The sequence below is a fragment of the Sorex araneus genome, chromosome X (genome assembly GCF_027595985.1).
Source record: "Sorex araneus isolate mSorAra2 chromosome X, mSorAra2.pri, whole genome shotgun sequence".
In the NCBI taxonomy this organism is placed as follows: Eukaryota; Metazoa; Chordata; class Mammalia; order Eulipotyphla; family Soricidae; genus Sorex; species Sorex araneus.
The window spans coordinates 238,985,321-239,001,489 of record NC_073313.1 but is presented as its reverse complement, the minus strand read 5'-3'; the positions used below and the strand labels follow the sequence as shown (position 1 = coordinate 239,001,489).

The window sequence follows — 16,169 nt, the reverse complement described above, 5'->3', positions numbered from 1 at the left end:
AGGAATTCAGAATTCCCATCAGAGCTCCTTTTAGTAGTAGCAGCAGTATATACATGCATATATATTTTGTGGAGGGGAGGGGAGTGTGTATTTGTGCTCTGCCTGGCATTAGTCAGGACTTACCCCTCGCTTTGTGCTCAGAGGTCACTTCTGGCAGTGCTCCGAGGATCCTGGATGGTGCTGGGGTCTAGATCAGGGTCTGCCTCCAACAAGGCCAGTGTCTGAACCCCTGTACTGTCTCTCCAGCCTCCCCAGTGGCATTTTCTACATATGTTATCTTCTTTGGAACAGTAATAGCATTGTTAATAAATGCTTAGTAATAAAAACTTCATTATTTTTTCTTTCAATTCCCAGTGAATCTAATACCCCATTTTAACGAAGGACTTCAGTGGGGAAAAAGTAGGGGGTGGAATTATAGTATAGTGGGTAAAGTGCTTGCCTTGCATACAGCCAGTCCCTGTTCAGTCCCCACTACTGCACATTTGTAGGGTCCCTGGAGTCCAGTCAGGCGTGATCCTTGAGCATAGCCGGTTATAACCCAAAAGTAAAACATGGAGAAATGCAGCTAAGAACTTGAATGGAATCCTGTGACAGTCTTTCCTTCTGTCTTGCTTGAGAAAATCTCCCTGATGCCTATTAACTGTTTTATTTTTAAAAATTAAATTTTATTATGGGTTTTGTTTTGGGGCTCAGCACTCCTGGCTCTGCACTTAGGGGTCACTCCTGGCAGTGGGGGACCATGTGGGGGGGTGCCAATGACCAAATATGGGTTGGCCATGTACAAGACAAGTGCCTTACCCTCTGTACTATCTCTTAACTGCTGATTCCTTTAAACATTTATTTGGGGATAGAAAGAGAACTCAGTGGCCTCTAGCACTGAGCACCACCAGGAGCCACCCCTGAGCACTGAGCTGAAAATAGTCCCTAAGCAATGTAGGGTGTGGCCAGAAAACATAAAACAAACATTTTTTTTAATATCCCCTCAGGGCTGGAACGATAGCACAGTGGTAGGCGTTTGCCTTGCACACAGCCGACCCAGGTTCAATTCCTCCATCCCTCTCAGAGAGCCCGGCAAGCTACCGAGAGTATCCCGCCTGCACGGCAGAGCCTGGCAAGCTCCCCGTGGCGTACTGGATATGCCAAAAACAGTAACAACAAGTCTCACAATGGAGATGTTACTGCTGCCCGCTCGAGCAAATCAATGAACAATGGGACAACAGTGCTACAGTGCTAATATCCCCTCCACTCTTTGTTGTTGCTATGTCAGGGAGTAGGAACTGGGCTGTGGTTTGCTGAGGGTCACACAGGCCTTAAGGCTCTGAGGATCCCAGCAAGTTGATTGCATGCAAAGATGCAGGTGGTACTAGGGAGCCAACCCTCTCAGCCTCACACCTACGTGCCAGGCACTCTGCCACTCAGCCATGTCTCCATGCCCCTGGCTCTATTTATTTTATTTATTTTTTAAAACTGTTATTAAAGCACCATGGTTTACAGAGTTACTCATCACTGGGTTTTAGACATATGATGTTCCAGCACCAGTGTCTCTTTCCCTCTACCAGGGTTCCTGGCTTCCCTCCCGTGAGAATGGAGCATTACAAAATTGTTCATGATTGCGTTTCAGTCATACAGTGTTCCAACACTCATCCCTTCACCAGTGTGATTTCCCAGGACCAGTGTCCCCAGTTTCCCTTTCTCCGGTTCAAGTCACCTCTCTCTCTCTCTCTCCCCCCCCCTCTCTCTTTCCCCCCCTTTCTCTCTCTCTCCCCCCCCTCTCTCTCTTTCTCTCTCTCTCTCTCCCCCCCTCTCTCTCTCTGTCTGTCTCTTTCTCTGTCTCTGTCTCTGTCTCTCTCTCTCTCTCTCTCTCTCTCTCATTTAGGCATTATGGTTTGCAATACAGATGCTGAGAGGTTATCATGTATATCCCTTTACCTGCTTTCAACATTCTGTTCTAGTCCAGAGTGATCATTTCCAACTAATATTGTCACAATGGATTCTCCTCTATTGTTTGTTGGTTTTTGTTTTGGGCCCACACCTGGCGGTGTTCAGGGATTACTCTCCTGGCGGTGCTCAGGGTATCATATGGGGTTCTGGGGATTGAATCTGGGTTGGCCACACGCAAAGTGAATGCTTCACCCTCTGTACTATCACTGTAGCTGCCTCCACACCTCTGCCCATGCCTGTCACCTTGATAAGCATCTTTTTAACTTTGGCTTATTTAGTTAGTTTTATTTTTAATTTTCATCAAGGGCTGCTCCAGTGGTGCTCACACATAAGGAACATGTCCCCCTCTACCTGATTGTTTTCTTTTTGATCATCTAAACCTTTTATTCATTTTTAACTTTTTAACTTATTCTTATCTTGGGGCGCCATACTTGGTGGTGCTCAGGGAACCATGCAGTGCTGGGGATAACCCTCTGGCCTCCTGCATGTAAAACATATGCCCAGTCCTTAGAGCTATCTTTCCGCCTCTGGAACTTATTTATTTGTTTAGCTTTTGGGCTACTCTCAGTGGTGCTCAGGTCTTACTGCTGGCTCTGCACTCACGGATCATGCCTGGTGGGACTCTGGAGACCATTTGAGGTGCCAGGGATTAAACCCAAGTTGGCTGTGTGCAAGGCAAGCACCCTGTCCATTGTACTGTTGCTCTGGCCCCTGACCCTAGAATTTATTCTTGCATGTGGTATGGGTTATAATTGTAATTTTAGGAAGAATTATTTGCGTGACCTAACAATATAAGCGTGGGCAGTGTTGTGAATAGTGGAAGAAGTATAAATGGTCAGCTAATGAAAACTTCAACCCCCATAGCAGATGGGCAAACACAAATTAAAGTAACAATGAATTACCATCAGATTGGCAAAGTTATATAAAAATTGATGAGGCGCTCATAAATTGTTTTGAGCATTGTGATAGTGTTAACTAATTAAAAGCATACATTGCCTTCAAAATCATGTTTGGACATTATCCTCGGATGAAATAAATACATCAGACAGACTGAACATGTGTTCACAAATGTTTATTGCAGTCTTGCTTGCAATACCAAAAATACACAGCCAGTGACTTGGGTGCTGCCTCTGGGAATCTCCTGCGGTCTCAGGGTCACAGATAGCAGGGCCCCTAGACTTAAACAGGAGAGCTGCCTGGATATGCTTGGGGGCCTATGGCACACTGCGGATTTGAACTCATGACCATATGCTTGCAAAGGAGACATTCTAAGCCTCTGCATCACCAGGTTATGAGAGGGCTTTTTTTTTTCTTTTCTTTTTTTTTTTTTAAAGTAATTGTGAATGTTCTATTTGAGTCTGCACCAAAATTTGACAATTGATATTTCTTTTTTTGTTTGATTTTTGGGCCACACCTAGTTAGTGACAGTCAGAGATCACTCCTGGTGGTGCTTGGGGCACCATATGTAGTGTCAGGAATTGAACCCGGGTTGGTCTTCTGCAAGGGAAACAAGCACCTTTTCCCTTTTACTATTTCTCTGATCCTGACTAGTGGTACTTGCTTAAGGATTAGTGACACCACAGCTTAATGTACAAGTACCATAACCAGGCACCTCTGTGACCCCATTTATCACAGTAACAATGAAGAGAGTGGGGGTAGAGAAACAGATTTAGTGACAGTGTGAGCTCTGAAACCACATCCAGGAACTTGGTATATTTTACATCCAAATCCTTCCTTCCTTCCTTCCTTCCTTCCTTCCTTCCTTCCTTCCTTCCTTCCTTCCTTCCTTCCTTCCTTCCTTCCTTCCTTCCTTCCTTCCTTCCTTCCATCCCTCCCTTCCCTCTCTCCTTCCCTCCCTCCCTCTTCCATCCTCCTCCATCCCTCTATTTTCTCCTTCCCTCCCTCCCTCCTCCATCCCTCTCTTCCTCTTTCATGGTTCTGTGCTTGGGGATCACTTCTGGCTAGGGTTATATGGTGTCAGGAATTGAACCCAGGTCAGCCACATACAAGGCAGGTGCCTTACCTGCTGTACTGTCTCTACTACCCCCAAATCCATTCTGTTTTTTTTTTTTTTTGTACTTACTTAGAATGACCCTTTTACTTGCAGTGAATGATCTTATATCATCAGGTGTTGGACACTGGAAAATGTTGGCTTATTGAGTTACACTGAATCTTCAAATGATAAAATGTAGCATACACATAAACATTTTGAAGGGGTCTAGATGACACACAGCAGTGCTCTGGGGCTATTCCTGTCTCTGTGCTTAGGAGTGACTCCTGGTGGGGATTGAACTGGGGTTAGTGAGATGCAAGATGAGAGCCTTAACCCCTGTGCAATTTCTCTTGTCCCTTAAAAAAAAAAATCTGTTTGGACTATACCTGATTAGTGATCAGTGGTTACTCATGGCTCTTTGCTCAGGGGTTCCTTTCGACAGTGTTGGGGGACCGTGCAGTGTCAGGTATCAAACTGGGGTTAGCTGTATGCAAAACAGGTGTCTTAATTCCTATACTTTCTCTAGCCCTTACTATAACCTTGCATTATAACACTGTATTTATGTGTACCTCATTGAAAATCCACCTAAGTATATATATTACATAGCTTTTTTTTTTTTTCTTTTTGGGTCACACCCGGCGATGCACAGAGGTTACTCCTGGCTCATGCACTCAGGAATTACTCCTGGCGATGCCCAGGGACCATATGGGATGCTGGGAACTGAATCCGGGTCGGCTGCGTGCAAGGCAAATGCCCTACCTGCTGTGCTATCATTCCAGCCCCCGCATTTTTGTTTGTTTTGTTTTGGGGTTATACTTGTGGTGCTCAAGGGCTATTCCTAGCTTTTCTCCTAGGCAGAGGACCATGCAGTGTGAGGGCCCGAACCCAGGCCTGCCACATGCACCTGACCTGTTGAGTTTCCCTTTCTGGCTCTGCTTTGCTTCTTTATATACAGCCTGTGAGTGTGTACTCCTTTATCTTCACTGGAAGTGCCGTTTTATCTTTCATATAATTGTGCCCATTTTTCCTGCTTCCTTTTTTCAACACTCCCAGTGATTGAATGTAAATGCCTTAAAGTTCATTTTTGTCTATTTAGTTTGTCCGCTTGTGTTCTCTGTATACCACACACGAATGAAATTATACTCATGTTTGTCTTTCTCTGTTGGTCACTATGCCTGAGACCATCTAGGCCCAGCCATGTCATTGCAAATGGCAGGATCTAATCTGTAATTTGTTTCTTGGTCACACCCAGCAGTACTCATGACCTACTCCTTGCTCAGTGCTCAGGGGGCACTTTTGGCAGTGTCTAGAGAACCAAGCCAGTAACCGCACCTCAGTCCTTAGACATGCAGAGAAAGTGCTCTCCCACCGGCTTGCCTCTCCAGCCCTAATGTTTGTTCTGTAGCTGATTAGCTTCCTGTTATTGATAGATGCCTCTTTGTTCATTCATTAGCCAGTGGCCACTTGGGTTGTTAACAGTTCTATTCTACATCTTGTTACAAGTTACATGCATCCCTTCAAATTAAGTTCCCTGTATGTTTCAGTTAATGTCCAGGAGGAGGATAACTGGATCTTACAGGGTTTTTGTTCCAAATCTCCGGGTCATTTCCATGCTGCTTTCCATAGCAGCAGTGCGGGTTTCCATCCCGCCAGCACTCTGAGGCCCCCTTCCCTCCGTATCCTCTCCCACACTTGTTTACTGTCTTCCGTATGACAGCCATTCTCCCAGGTACTAGGTGATAGCTCATTTTGGTTTTGATTTGTGTTTTCCTAATAATAAGACGAGGAGTGTCTTTTCATGTGTGGCCACCTATATGTACCCTCTGGTGGAAATTTCTACTCAGATCCACTCCCTATTTTCCATTTTGTTTTTATTTTTTGTGGAGGAGGGTCACACCCAACTGTACTCAGGGCTTACTCCTGGCTCTGCACTCAGGAATCACTCCTGGCGGTGCTCGGAGGACCCTTATGGGGTGCTGGGGATCAAGCCCAGGGTGGCCACATGCATGGCAAACACCCTACCTGCTATATTATCACTCCACCTTATTCGATTTATCCATTTGCAAGTTGGCATTTTTTTATGCTTGAGTTTTATGAGTTCTTTGTGTGTTTGGGATAGTAACCTCTTGTTGAACATATATTGTACAGATGTCCCATTCAGTACAGTGTCTGTGGGGGGGGGGGGGATTGTTGTTGTTGTTTCGTTTGGGCGGGGTTTCTTTTTTCAATTTTGGGACTACACCTGACAGTGCTTGGGGCTTCCTCCTGACTCTGCACTCAGAGGTCACTCCTGGTAGGATGGGGGGGGGGGGACCACATGTGGTGCCGGGGAGTGAAGCTGGGTTGGCCATATACAAGGCAAGTGCCTTACCTGTTGTCCTGTCTGTCCAGCTCTGGTTTTTTTGGTTTTTTTGTTTTTGTTTTTGTTTTTGGGGGGGGTCACACCTGGTGTTGCTCAGGGCTTATTCTTGGCTCTGCACACAGGGGTCACTCCTGGTGGTGCTCAGCGGACTATATGGGGTGTGGGGGTTGAATCCGGTTGGCCATGTGCAAGGCAAATGCTCTGCTAACCTACCTGCTATACTAACACTGGTCCCAACTCCAGTTCTTGAAGTAAAATAGTTTGATTTAGGAAATATGAAAGAAGGGGCGGAGGGGAGTCCTATAAGAGGAAAAAAGAGCTGCCGGAGGAAAAGGAACCACAACGGGATGGCTTAAATAAATCATTTTTACTTAATTAGTAAAAAAGAAAAAATCCTGCAAGAGATTTTGATGAGATTTTGAAGAGAAATGATGTACCCCAGCTGGGATACTGGCAAGTGCACCTGTCGGTTTTTTTCCTTGATTTTCTTTTTGACTGGGGAAGTGGGTTGGGGGAGGAGATATGTGGGTGGGGAGGGGGTGGGGGGAAGAATACAAGTTTCTTTTTGTGTGCAGGCCTCCCAAGTGAGGCTCGGAGCACCTGGGGGAAACTTTTCATGCTATTTGACCTGGCTGTGTGGGTCTGGTTGTTTACTGCTTGAGCACAGCAATGCAGTCCTCTTGCTCTGGTGGTGCTTCCGGGAGCTTCCGGATTCTATGCAGTGGCCGGTAGTGCCAGTGCAGGGATCAGACTTGGGGCCCTAAGCCTGCCCGGCGTGTGTGCCAGCCTCTTGAGCCATCCCTGGCCTGAATGCTAGATACGTAGGCAGTGCTTCGGTAGTTTGCTTCTGTTTCCCATATCAGTGGAATTGAATCTCCGAGCACTTCTCTACATTGACGTCAGGTTATGCATCTCCTATGTTTTCTTGTATGTTTGTTAAGGACTCAGAAAAATGTTGACATATTTCACCATATAAAATATAGAAGGTATGTGCTTTAACATTAACAGCAATCTCAACAGTAAAAAAAAAAAAAAACCACAAAAAAACTGGCCATTGGGAAGTTGTCATCATGCTATCAGCAGTGAAATCAAGTTTTCCCAAAATGGAGGTTTCAAGTGAAAATCTGGATTTCTATCATTAGCAACCAATAGTACCCACTAGTGGGGTGGAGGTGCGTGTTCGGGCCACACCCAGCAGTACTCCCGCCAGTGCTCCATGGGCCTGTGTTGCTGGGGGAGGAGAGCAGAGCAGCCGCGGGCCGGGCAGCTGCCTTAGCGCCTGTGCTCACTCTCCAGCCCTGGAAACTTCAGTTGTTTAAAAAAAAAAAGACTATTTATTTTATTGTTACCCCCCACCTTCCCTTTCTGTTGACGCTGTTGTTGTTGCAGTGGCCGGGGCTTGCCCACGCGCCTGGCTGTGCCGCGTGTCCGTTTGTTTTCTCAGCTGCGGTTCTCACTGGGGGTTGCGTATCAGGTTGCGGAGCGCGCACGCTGGTGGTGCTTCTCAACCGGGTTTGCGCTTCTCTTCTCACCGGGGTTTGCGCTGCGTTGGTTAAGGGGCTCGCAGTCAGGTTGAGGCAATCGGTCATGTTTGCGGCGCCCTCCTCATCACCTGATGGCCCAGACAGAACAGCTGCATGCCTCGTGCTCCACGCACGCGGGGCAGTGGAGATCTGGAGCATATATAAATGTGTGTGTGTGTGTGTGTGTGTGTGTGTGTGTGTGTGTGTATACACACATATGTTTTCTTTTTAATCCTTTCAGGGTGGACATTTTAATCATCTTTTTGGGGGGGATGGTTGGGTATACCTGGCTGTGCTCAAGGCTTACTCCTGTCTCTGCTCTCAGGAGTTAACTCCTGGCAGTGCCGGGGACCATATGGATATGGGATGCCAGGGTAAGCCACATGCACACATGCAGAGTAAATACCCTACTCGTTAACTATCTCTTCGGCCCCTATTTTGGAACTCCTTATGTGTGGATTTTGAGACAGAGACTTGTTTTCCTGTAAGATATGTAGTGGTTATTTATTTATTTGTTTATTTTGGCTGGAACAATAGCATAGCATAGCATAGCATAGCGGGTAGGGCATTTGCCTTGCATGCGGCCCACCCAGGTTTAATTCCTCCACCCCTCTCTGAGAGCCTGGCAAACTACCAAGAGTATCCCGCCTGCACGGCAGAGCCTGGCAAGCTGCCCGTGGCGTATTGGATATGCCAAAAACAGTAACAACAAGTCTCACAATGGAGACATTACTGGTGCCTGCTAGAGCTAATCGATGAGCAACGGGATGACAGTGACAGTGATTGATTTTGTCTTTTTGGGGTCACCTCTGGTGATGCTCAGGGATTACTTCTGGCTCTGCACTCAGAAACTACTCCTGCCAGTGTTCAGAGGAACTAGGATGCCAGGGATCGAACCCGGTTCTTTCACATGCAAGGCAAACGCTCTCCCTACTAGACTATCATTCTAGCCTCAAAATATATAGTGTTGAGGGCCATTTACCTATCATTTTAAGCAGACTGAATTTTTTTTTTTAATTAAAACACCATGAGAACAGTTACAAAGCGTTCAGGTTTAAGTCTCAGTCATACAATGATCAAACACCCATCCCTTCACCAGTGCACAAGTTCCACCACCAAGAACCCCAGTGTACCCCCCTCTCACCCCCCACCCTGCCTGTGTGGCAGATGATTTTCACTTTACTCTCTCTTTACTTTGATTACATTCAGTTTTCGACAGAAAACCCACTATTATTATTTGGAATTTCCCTCCAACAATCAGACCTGCCGAAAGGCATCATTAGATAATTTGTTTTCTATTGCTGATAATGAAGAGCATATGATGTCGCACAGCCGCAACAGCGGCCGCACAGTTTTGGAATTCTGGTATTTTAGTAATTAAGTTCCGAGGTATTTCTGCCAGCAGCTGCTGCATTCCGAGATTGGTTTGTGTGCCTCTGGGATCGTGGCCATTCAGGAGTGGAGGAGCTGTTCATGGGTGGCTGCTTGGGGTCTCCTTTGGGCGAGGAGCAGGGCCGGTTCCGCCCTCCCCCCCACTCAGCCGCCCATCGCAAGATTTCCCACATGCCCTGTCACATCTCTCTATCCAATTGTCTCTGAAAGGTGGCAGTCCCCATGCTGCCGCAAAGGGGAAAAGGCCGAGGGACAAAGACCCTTCCCCTCCCAGGGTGGCATGGGGCCATAGCTTAGCTCACAGTCCAGAAGCATTTCTGTCAGCAGCCGCTGTGTTCCAAGATTGGTTTGTGTGCCTCTGGGATCATGGCTGTTCAGGGGTGGAGGAGTCATTTCTGAGTGTTTTTTTGTATATCAGGAAAGGTCGCACGGCTGCGTAAGTGGCTGCGTGGTTTGGAGAAGTAGTCCTGGTCCCCACATGCCGGAGCCACGTTCGTAGAAGCACATGATCTCCAGGATTCCATTTGGAGAAGGCGGGGAGACTGCACCTGCTCCATCTGGGGCACCCCGGTATTATCAGCTCAGTTTGGGGTCCGGAGCATTCCCCAGTGTGGGGGCCCCCTGGCTAGGATTTTTTTTAAGTATTATCTAATTTTTTTTTTAATTAAGCTTTCAGGGAACCCATTAAAAAAAAAAAAGATTATCTTGAAGAAACCAGACATCATAATGTACTATTTTGACCAAGCATATTCTTGGTTCCTGGCAGCAAAAGAATACTTAAAGAAAAATGTAGTCTTGTAATTAGCTTTTGCAGTCTTGTTGGGACTGGTTATCTCAGTTAGGTACATTAACACTCGTGATAATGACCCTGGGATCAAAGGTTTGCTTTATTAGACAGTTAATTTCACAACAGGAAAAGGTCTTGCATTTTACATTCTTTCCTTTAGATCTTGACTTTTTTGGAGAAAGTATAGGTCTCTTAGAAACAATTATTTCTATAGAAGCAATAAAAGATAAATCATGCTCTATATTTTTATTTTATTAATATATATGTGCATATATATTTATGCCGTGCTGGGAATCAAACTCAGGGCTTTATACATGCAAGGCAAATCCTGTACTGCTGAACTGTTTCCCCGCTCCTTGCTGTAATTTCTTTTTCTTCTTTGTTTAGGGGCCGTGCTTAACGGTGCTGGGGGTGACTTCTGACGTGTTGCTCTGGCCTTGCTCCTGGCCGTGCTGGGGCCAGAACTGGGGGTAGGCCTGCTGTGCTAGGATCTTGCCCTTTGACTGTATTATTTTTATTTTTTGAAGTCAGATCATTTCATTCAAAGGAGAAGGAGAAAAGATAATGAGTTTAAAGAAAACACTGGCTGCTCCAGAGGCAAGAGCCCTCGAAGTGAAAGAAAATTATTATATACCTACCTCAGATTTGGATAGGACTCCTTCCAAAGTGGACTGCTTGCTCTGCTTTTTAAAGTTGTCTTGGATGTCACTTTGTATTTGATTTTTTTGTTTGTTTGTATTGTTTTGGGGTCACACCCGGCTCAGGGATTACTCCTGGCTCTGCACTCAGGAACTATTCCTGGTGGTGCTCTGGGGACTGACCATAAGGGATGCCTGGGATCAAGCCCTGGTTGACCACATGCAAGGCAAGTGCCCTACCCACTGTATTATTGCTCTGGCTTCTTTTTGTATTTTTGTATTTGAAAGACCTCACCTTTCAGCATTCTGAAGTTGAAATGTTGTTTGGTTTGCATTTTGTTTTATTTAACAAATGCATTTTTGTTTTTAAATTTTTATACTTTGTTATTGTTTCTTTGCTTTTTTTGGGGGGGTCACACCTGCCGTGTTTAGGGGCTACTCCCAGCTCTGTGCTCGGGGATCATTCCAGGGGACCAGGTGGTGCCAGGGATAAAACTCTCAGCCTTCCACAGTGCAAAGAATGTGCTCAGCTTGTTGAGCCTCCTCGTCAGCCTCTGATTTTGTGGTTTTGACTGGTTTGATTTGGGGCACTACCTGGAGACACTCAGGGCTTACTCCTGGCCCTGTGCCTAGGGATCATTTCCTGCTGGGACTCGGGGACGATACGGGGTGCCAGGAGCTGAACCCAGGTTCAACTGAGCCTGCCTGGAGGTGCTCAGGGAACCATATGTGGTGCAGGTGGGGTGAAGGGGTATGAGTGAACTATGGTCAGCTTTGTGCAAAGAGACAGTGTCTCTCTCATCCCTAATTTAAAAAAAATTTTTTTTTTTTTTTTTGGTTTGGAGGCCATACCTGGCAGTGCTCAGGGCTTACTCCTGGCTCTGTCCTGAGGGATCATTCCTTGATTCCATATGAGGTGCCGGTCTTTATTTGAGACCTGCCTTTTTCAGTCATCATCTGGAACCAGATTTTGTTTGCTTGTTTGGGGGCCATACACCAGTGTCTGGAGCTGCTCTTAGCATGGTGCCAAAGCTGTGGGTAGTGCCCAGGGGACCAGAGAACTGGATTTGAAGTATGTTTATGCCACTAGTGACAGTGTGTTGCTTAATTTTAAGTGTTTATAATTTCCATTTCAATTAACTTTTCCTTAATTTCCTTACATGGTACATGCATGTATCACTGTCACTGTCATCCCATTGCTCATCGATTTGCTCGAGCGGGCACCAGTAAATGTCTCCATTGTGAGACTTGTTGTTACTGTTTTTGGCATATCGAATATGGGTAGCTTGCCAGGCCCTGCCGTGCGGGCGAGATACTCTCGGTAGTTTGCCGGGCTCTCCAAGAGGGGCGGAGGAATTGAACCCAGGTTGGCTGTGTGCAAGGCAAACGCCCTACCCGCTGTGCTATCGCTCCAACCCACGTGCATGTATACTCATTCAAATTATAGAAGAAAATATTTGAATTCCCTTTTAATATAACTGGTGATGACGGTGGTCTTTTGATTTTTTTTAAGTCTCAAGCAGGAATGCATAGAAAACTAGTCCTCAAGGTATCTAAAATTTCACAGTATGGGAGTCAGAGTGATAGAAGGTGGGGAGGGCGTTTGTCTTGCACGTAGCCAAGCTGGGTTTGATCCCTGGCATCCCAGATAGTCTCACAAGTGCCACCAGGAGAAATTCCTGAGCGCTGAGCCAGGAATAACCCCTGAGCATTGCTGGGTGTGACCCAAAATGCCAAAAAAAAAAAAAAAATTAAAAGTTTAAAAAAATAAATAAAACTTAGCAGTATGTTAAAATTCTGTAGTTACACACCTCATGTATTTATAAAAATTATCTGATTATTTCCTGTTTTAAGGCCACATGTGTGCTCGGGGCTGCCTCTTTGCATTTTGCTCAGAGATCACTTCTGACTGTGCCCAGACATTGTATGTGGTGCCAGGGAGGGAACCTGGTGGGGCTGTGGCAGGGCAAGTGTCCTTAACTGCTGTATTATCACTCCAGCCAATTGCATTTTAAACTGTGCAAGGTCAGTATTTATTGAAATCTTTTCAAGGAGCCAGAGAGATAGTATAGGGTTCAGACCTAGTTCTATCCCTAGTCCCACGTGGTCCCCTGAGCATAGAGCCTGGAGTAGTCCCTGAGCACTGTGAAGGGTGACTTCCTCCCACCCACCCAGATATATTATCAAGATATATATATATATATTTTTAAATGTAAGTGCTTTTCCTCCGTCCCCTTCCCTTTGTTGCAGTGACCCCTGTGTGGGGTTCACACTCTTGGTTGTATATGCTGAGGGCTGTCCATTCGGGTGGCATGCTCGCACACTTCAGTTGTTGTACTAAGGCACACTGGGTGGTGCTCTCCGGAGGTTGCGTTTGTTGCAGTTGTGGTGCTCATACCCGGGAGGATGGCAGACGTGTTGGGGGTGCTACAGGTCAAGCTCAACATGTGGGGTGGTGCTGGGGTCAAACTTGCAGCCTCATACCTACAAGGTATGTGCCTTCCCACTGGGCTATCTAGCCAGGCCCCTAAGATAGAAAGCCCCTAAAAGGGCATAAAAAGAAAAACCCCAACAGGCGTCCTGGAGGGGAGCAGGTGAGACCCCTCCTCACTCCAGGGGACCCAGCCGCTGAAAACCTCTAGAGCTCAACCACTGCCATGCTCATGGTGCTCTGTGCATGCTCCGGCTGGGCTGCACCCACGGGTGAACCTATTCCTGGACTGCACTGCCGCATTTGTGGCCACGCAACAACTCATACCTCACACCACTCATACTCCAAGAGTACCGTACCACATTTGACGGAGTTTAAATTAGGAGGGGGGGCTGGAGCGATAGCACAGCAGATAGGGCGTTTGCCTTTCACACGGCTGACCTGGGTTCGATTCCCAGCATCCCATATGGTCCCCTGAGCATCGCCAGGAGTGACCCAAAAAGAAAAAAAAAAGTATGAGACAACCAATCTCAGAGGGAAATATTTTTTTACAGATATAAATATATATATATATATATACACACACGTATGTATACATATATATATGTGAGCACTAAGCACACAAGGTTCAACCTTTAACAACATGTTAGTGATTTCTTATAGAAGAGTTTAATGGCCCCTGAGTGAAATACAACAATCTTCACACTTTCTCCTCTAAGGAAACTTTTGTAGCATTTTCAGTAGTTTTTCATATCAGAGAATAGAAAATAAATTATTTCAGTTCTGCTGTGGGGCAGGGGTTGGTTCAGGATGGAAACATCTGAAGTATGGTGGTGGGAAGGTGTAATGGTGGTGGGATGGGTGTTTGAATATTAAATGTAATCAAATATTGTGAACTACTTTATAAAATTAAAAAAAATTTAAATGAAAAAAAAGAAACCCCAACAAAAGCCTTTATATTGTAGCTCATAATTGTGTAATGATTAAAACTTATAGCAGAAACAAAAAAAAATATTGTTCCTATAATATTTCTCTACTTTTCCCTTTGGGCTTCTTTTTTTTGCGGGGGTGGGGGTCACACCCAGTAGTGCTATAGGGTTTACTCCTGGGTTGGTGCTTGAGGGGGAACCATAGGGAGACTGGGGATCAAAGGCAGGGCTTCCAGCATGCAAAGCAGCCGCTTCAGCCCTCTGAGCCCTCTCCTGGCCCCCAAACTTGTTTTTCAAGATGGAGCACAAAACACGCCAGCTATTGGTGAGAAGAGTTAAAAGAAAGCCCAGGCCCTATTCAGAACAGAACATGGCTTTCCTAGCCCTCTTTCTTCCCCAGAGGACAAACAAGAGGGCGCGGCCTGGCAGTGGAGAGAGGCCTCCCTACACTTCCCCCCCGGCCCTCTTCCCGGGAGTTTGGGGTGACTTCATGGCCCCCCGGCCCTCTTTCCGGGAGTATGGGGTGACTCCATGAGCCCTGGCTGGTGGCTTGTAGGAACAAACATATGAGCCTCCCTCCACCGTCTTCAGATGTTTTATTTTATTATTTTATTCTGGGGGGGCTAGGCGGTGTTTTGATCCATACCTGGCAATGCTTTGGCATTGCTCCTGGCTCTGCACTCAGGAATTACTCCTGGCACACCTCGGGGGACCATAGATGGGATGCCGGGAATCGAGCCTAGTTGGCTGCAAGCAAAAAAGCAAAGTGCTCTACCCACTGTACCGTCTCTACAGCCCCTACATATTTCATACTTTTATGACATTATTTTAGCATGCAATATTTTGATGCTTAAAATTTGGGGGTGTGTGGGGGAGGGAGAGACAGGAACATTATTGCTTTCTTTGTGTGGTTTTTAATCCATTCATGATGTATCTGATGAAGTTCACCCTGCAATACAGCTGTTTTGCTATCGGATCACTCACTGGTGAATACTGAGGGAGGGGTATACCCATGCTGTGGTAGGACTTGCTGTAGGCGTTGAGTTATGTATTCTGGGTAGCTTTTGAGCTGTATTTTGGCTAAAAGTGCATTTTTTCTAACACGTGTTCTTCTTGATCTGCCCCAGGGCTGGACTGGTCTGAAGAGAGTGGGGAGGAACTGGAGGACTCAGAGCAGACCTCACCCTACCAGGTTGCGTGGTCCATCCGAGAAACGCTCAGATATGAAAGAAACATGTGAGTCTTTTCTTTGGTTTTGTTCTTTTGATCTATGGATCTCTCTCTCTCTCTCTCTCTCTCTCTCTCTCTCTCTCTCTCTCTCTCTCTCTCTCTCTCTCTCTCTCTCTCTTTCTCTCTCTCTCTCTCTCTCTCTCTGGAGAAATAGGTGGAATGTAGTACATTTTTTGAGGAAAGCTACTCTTCTTTTAATGAAGGTGACATTCGTTACAACTGTTATGAGTTTTCTATAGTTTTTTACTTCAGCAACTGTATGTATCACACCACACTCATCAGCAAATGTTCAGTCATTTTCCACTGACAACCAGTTAACTCCCCTTACTTGTTCTAACCTTGTCCCCCCTTGCCTTCCGGTAAACATCCAGCTGTTGTTAGATTGAAGGGTTTGCTTTGTTTTAGTTGTGCTTGTGCTTGTGCGTGCGTGTGTGTGTGTGTGTGTGTGTGTGTGTGTGTGAGAGAGAGAGAGAGAGAGAGAGAGAGAGAGAGAGAGAGAGAGAGAGAGAGAGAGAGAGAGAGAGAGAGAGAGGGGCTGACTAGAACAGAGTGAGAGGTAAGAGTTGCCTTTTCCCCCAAAATGAGTGAGCCACAGGGTACTTGCCTTTCTCCTTCTAATTTCATGCAGCCTAATTCACTTAAGGTCTTCCATGTTACCACAAATTGTAAAAGTTCATCTTTTTTTGAAAAGGAGTGTCGGGCCACACTTGACTTTGTTTGGGGCTTACTCCTGTCTCAGTGCTTAGAATTGCTCAGTGCTACATGGGGGAACCATGTGGTGCCAGGGATCAAACCCTCGGCCCACCATGCAAAGCACTTCAGCCCTTTGAGCTGTCTGCCCAACCCAAGATTATATCTTTTATGGCTGGAGTATAATTCCGTTATGTTTATATATCACATCTGCACCACCTGTCATGGGGCAGTGTTGGACAGTTTCTGCAGT

General features: G+C 46.1%; 1 protein-coding gene across 7 annotated transcripts in view; it reads left to right on the top strand.

The window, feature by feature from the left end:
- Positions 1–16,169, top strand: part of INO80D (INO80 complex subunit D) — an 81,688-nt gene that overhangs the window by 24,804 nt on the left and 40,715 nt on the right. For all 7 annotated transcript variants that reach the window (XM_055120525.1, XM_055120524.1, XM_055120519.1 and 4 more), the window contains one exon: positions 15,124–15,232. In XM_055120525.1, coding sequence (XP_054976500.1) covers positions 15,124–15,232 — 109 coding nt within the window. The remainder of the gene's footprint in view (positions 1–15,123; positions 15,233–16,169) is intronic.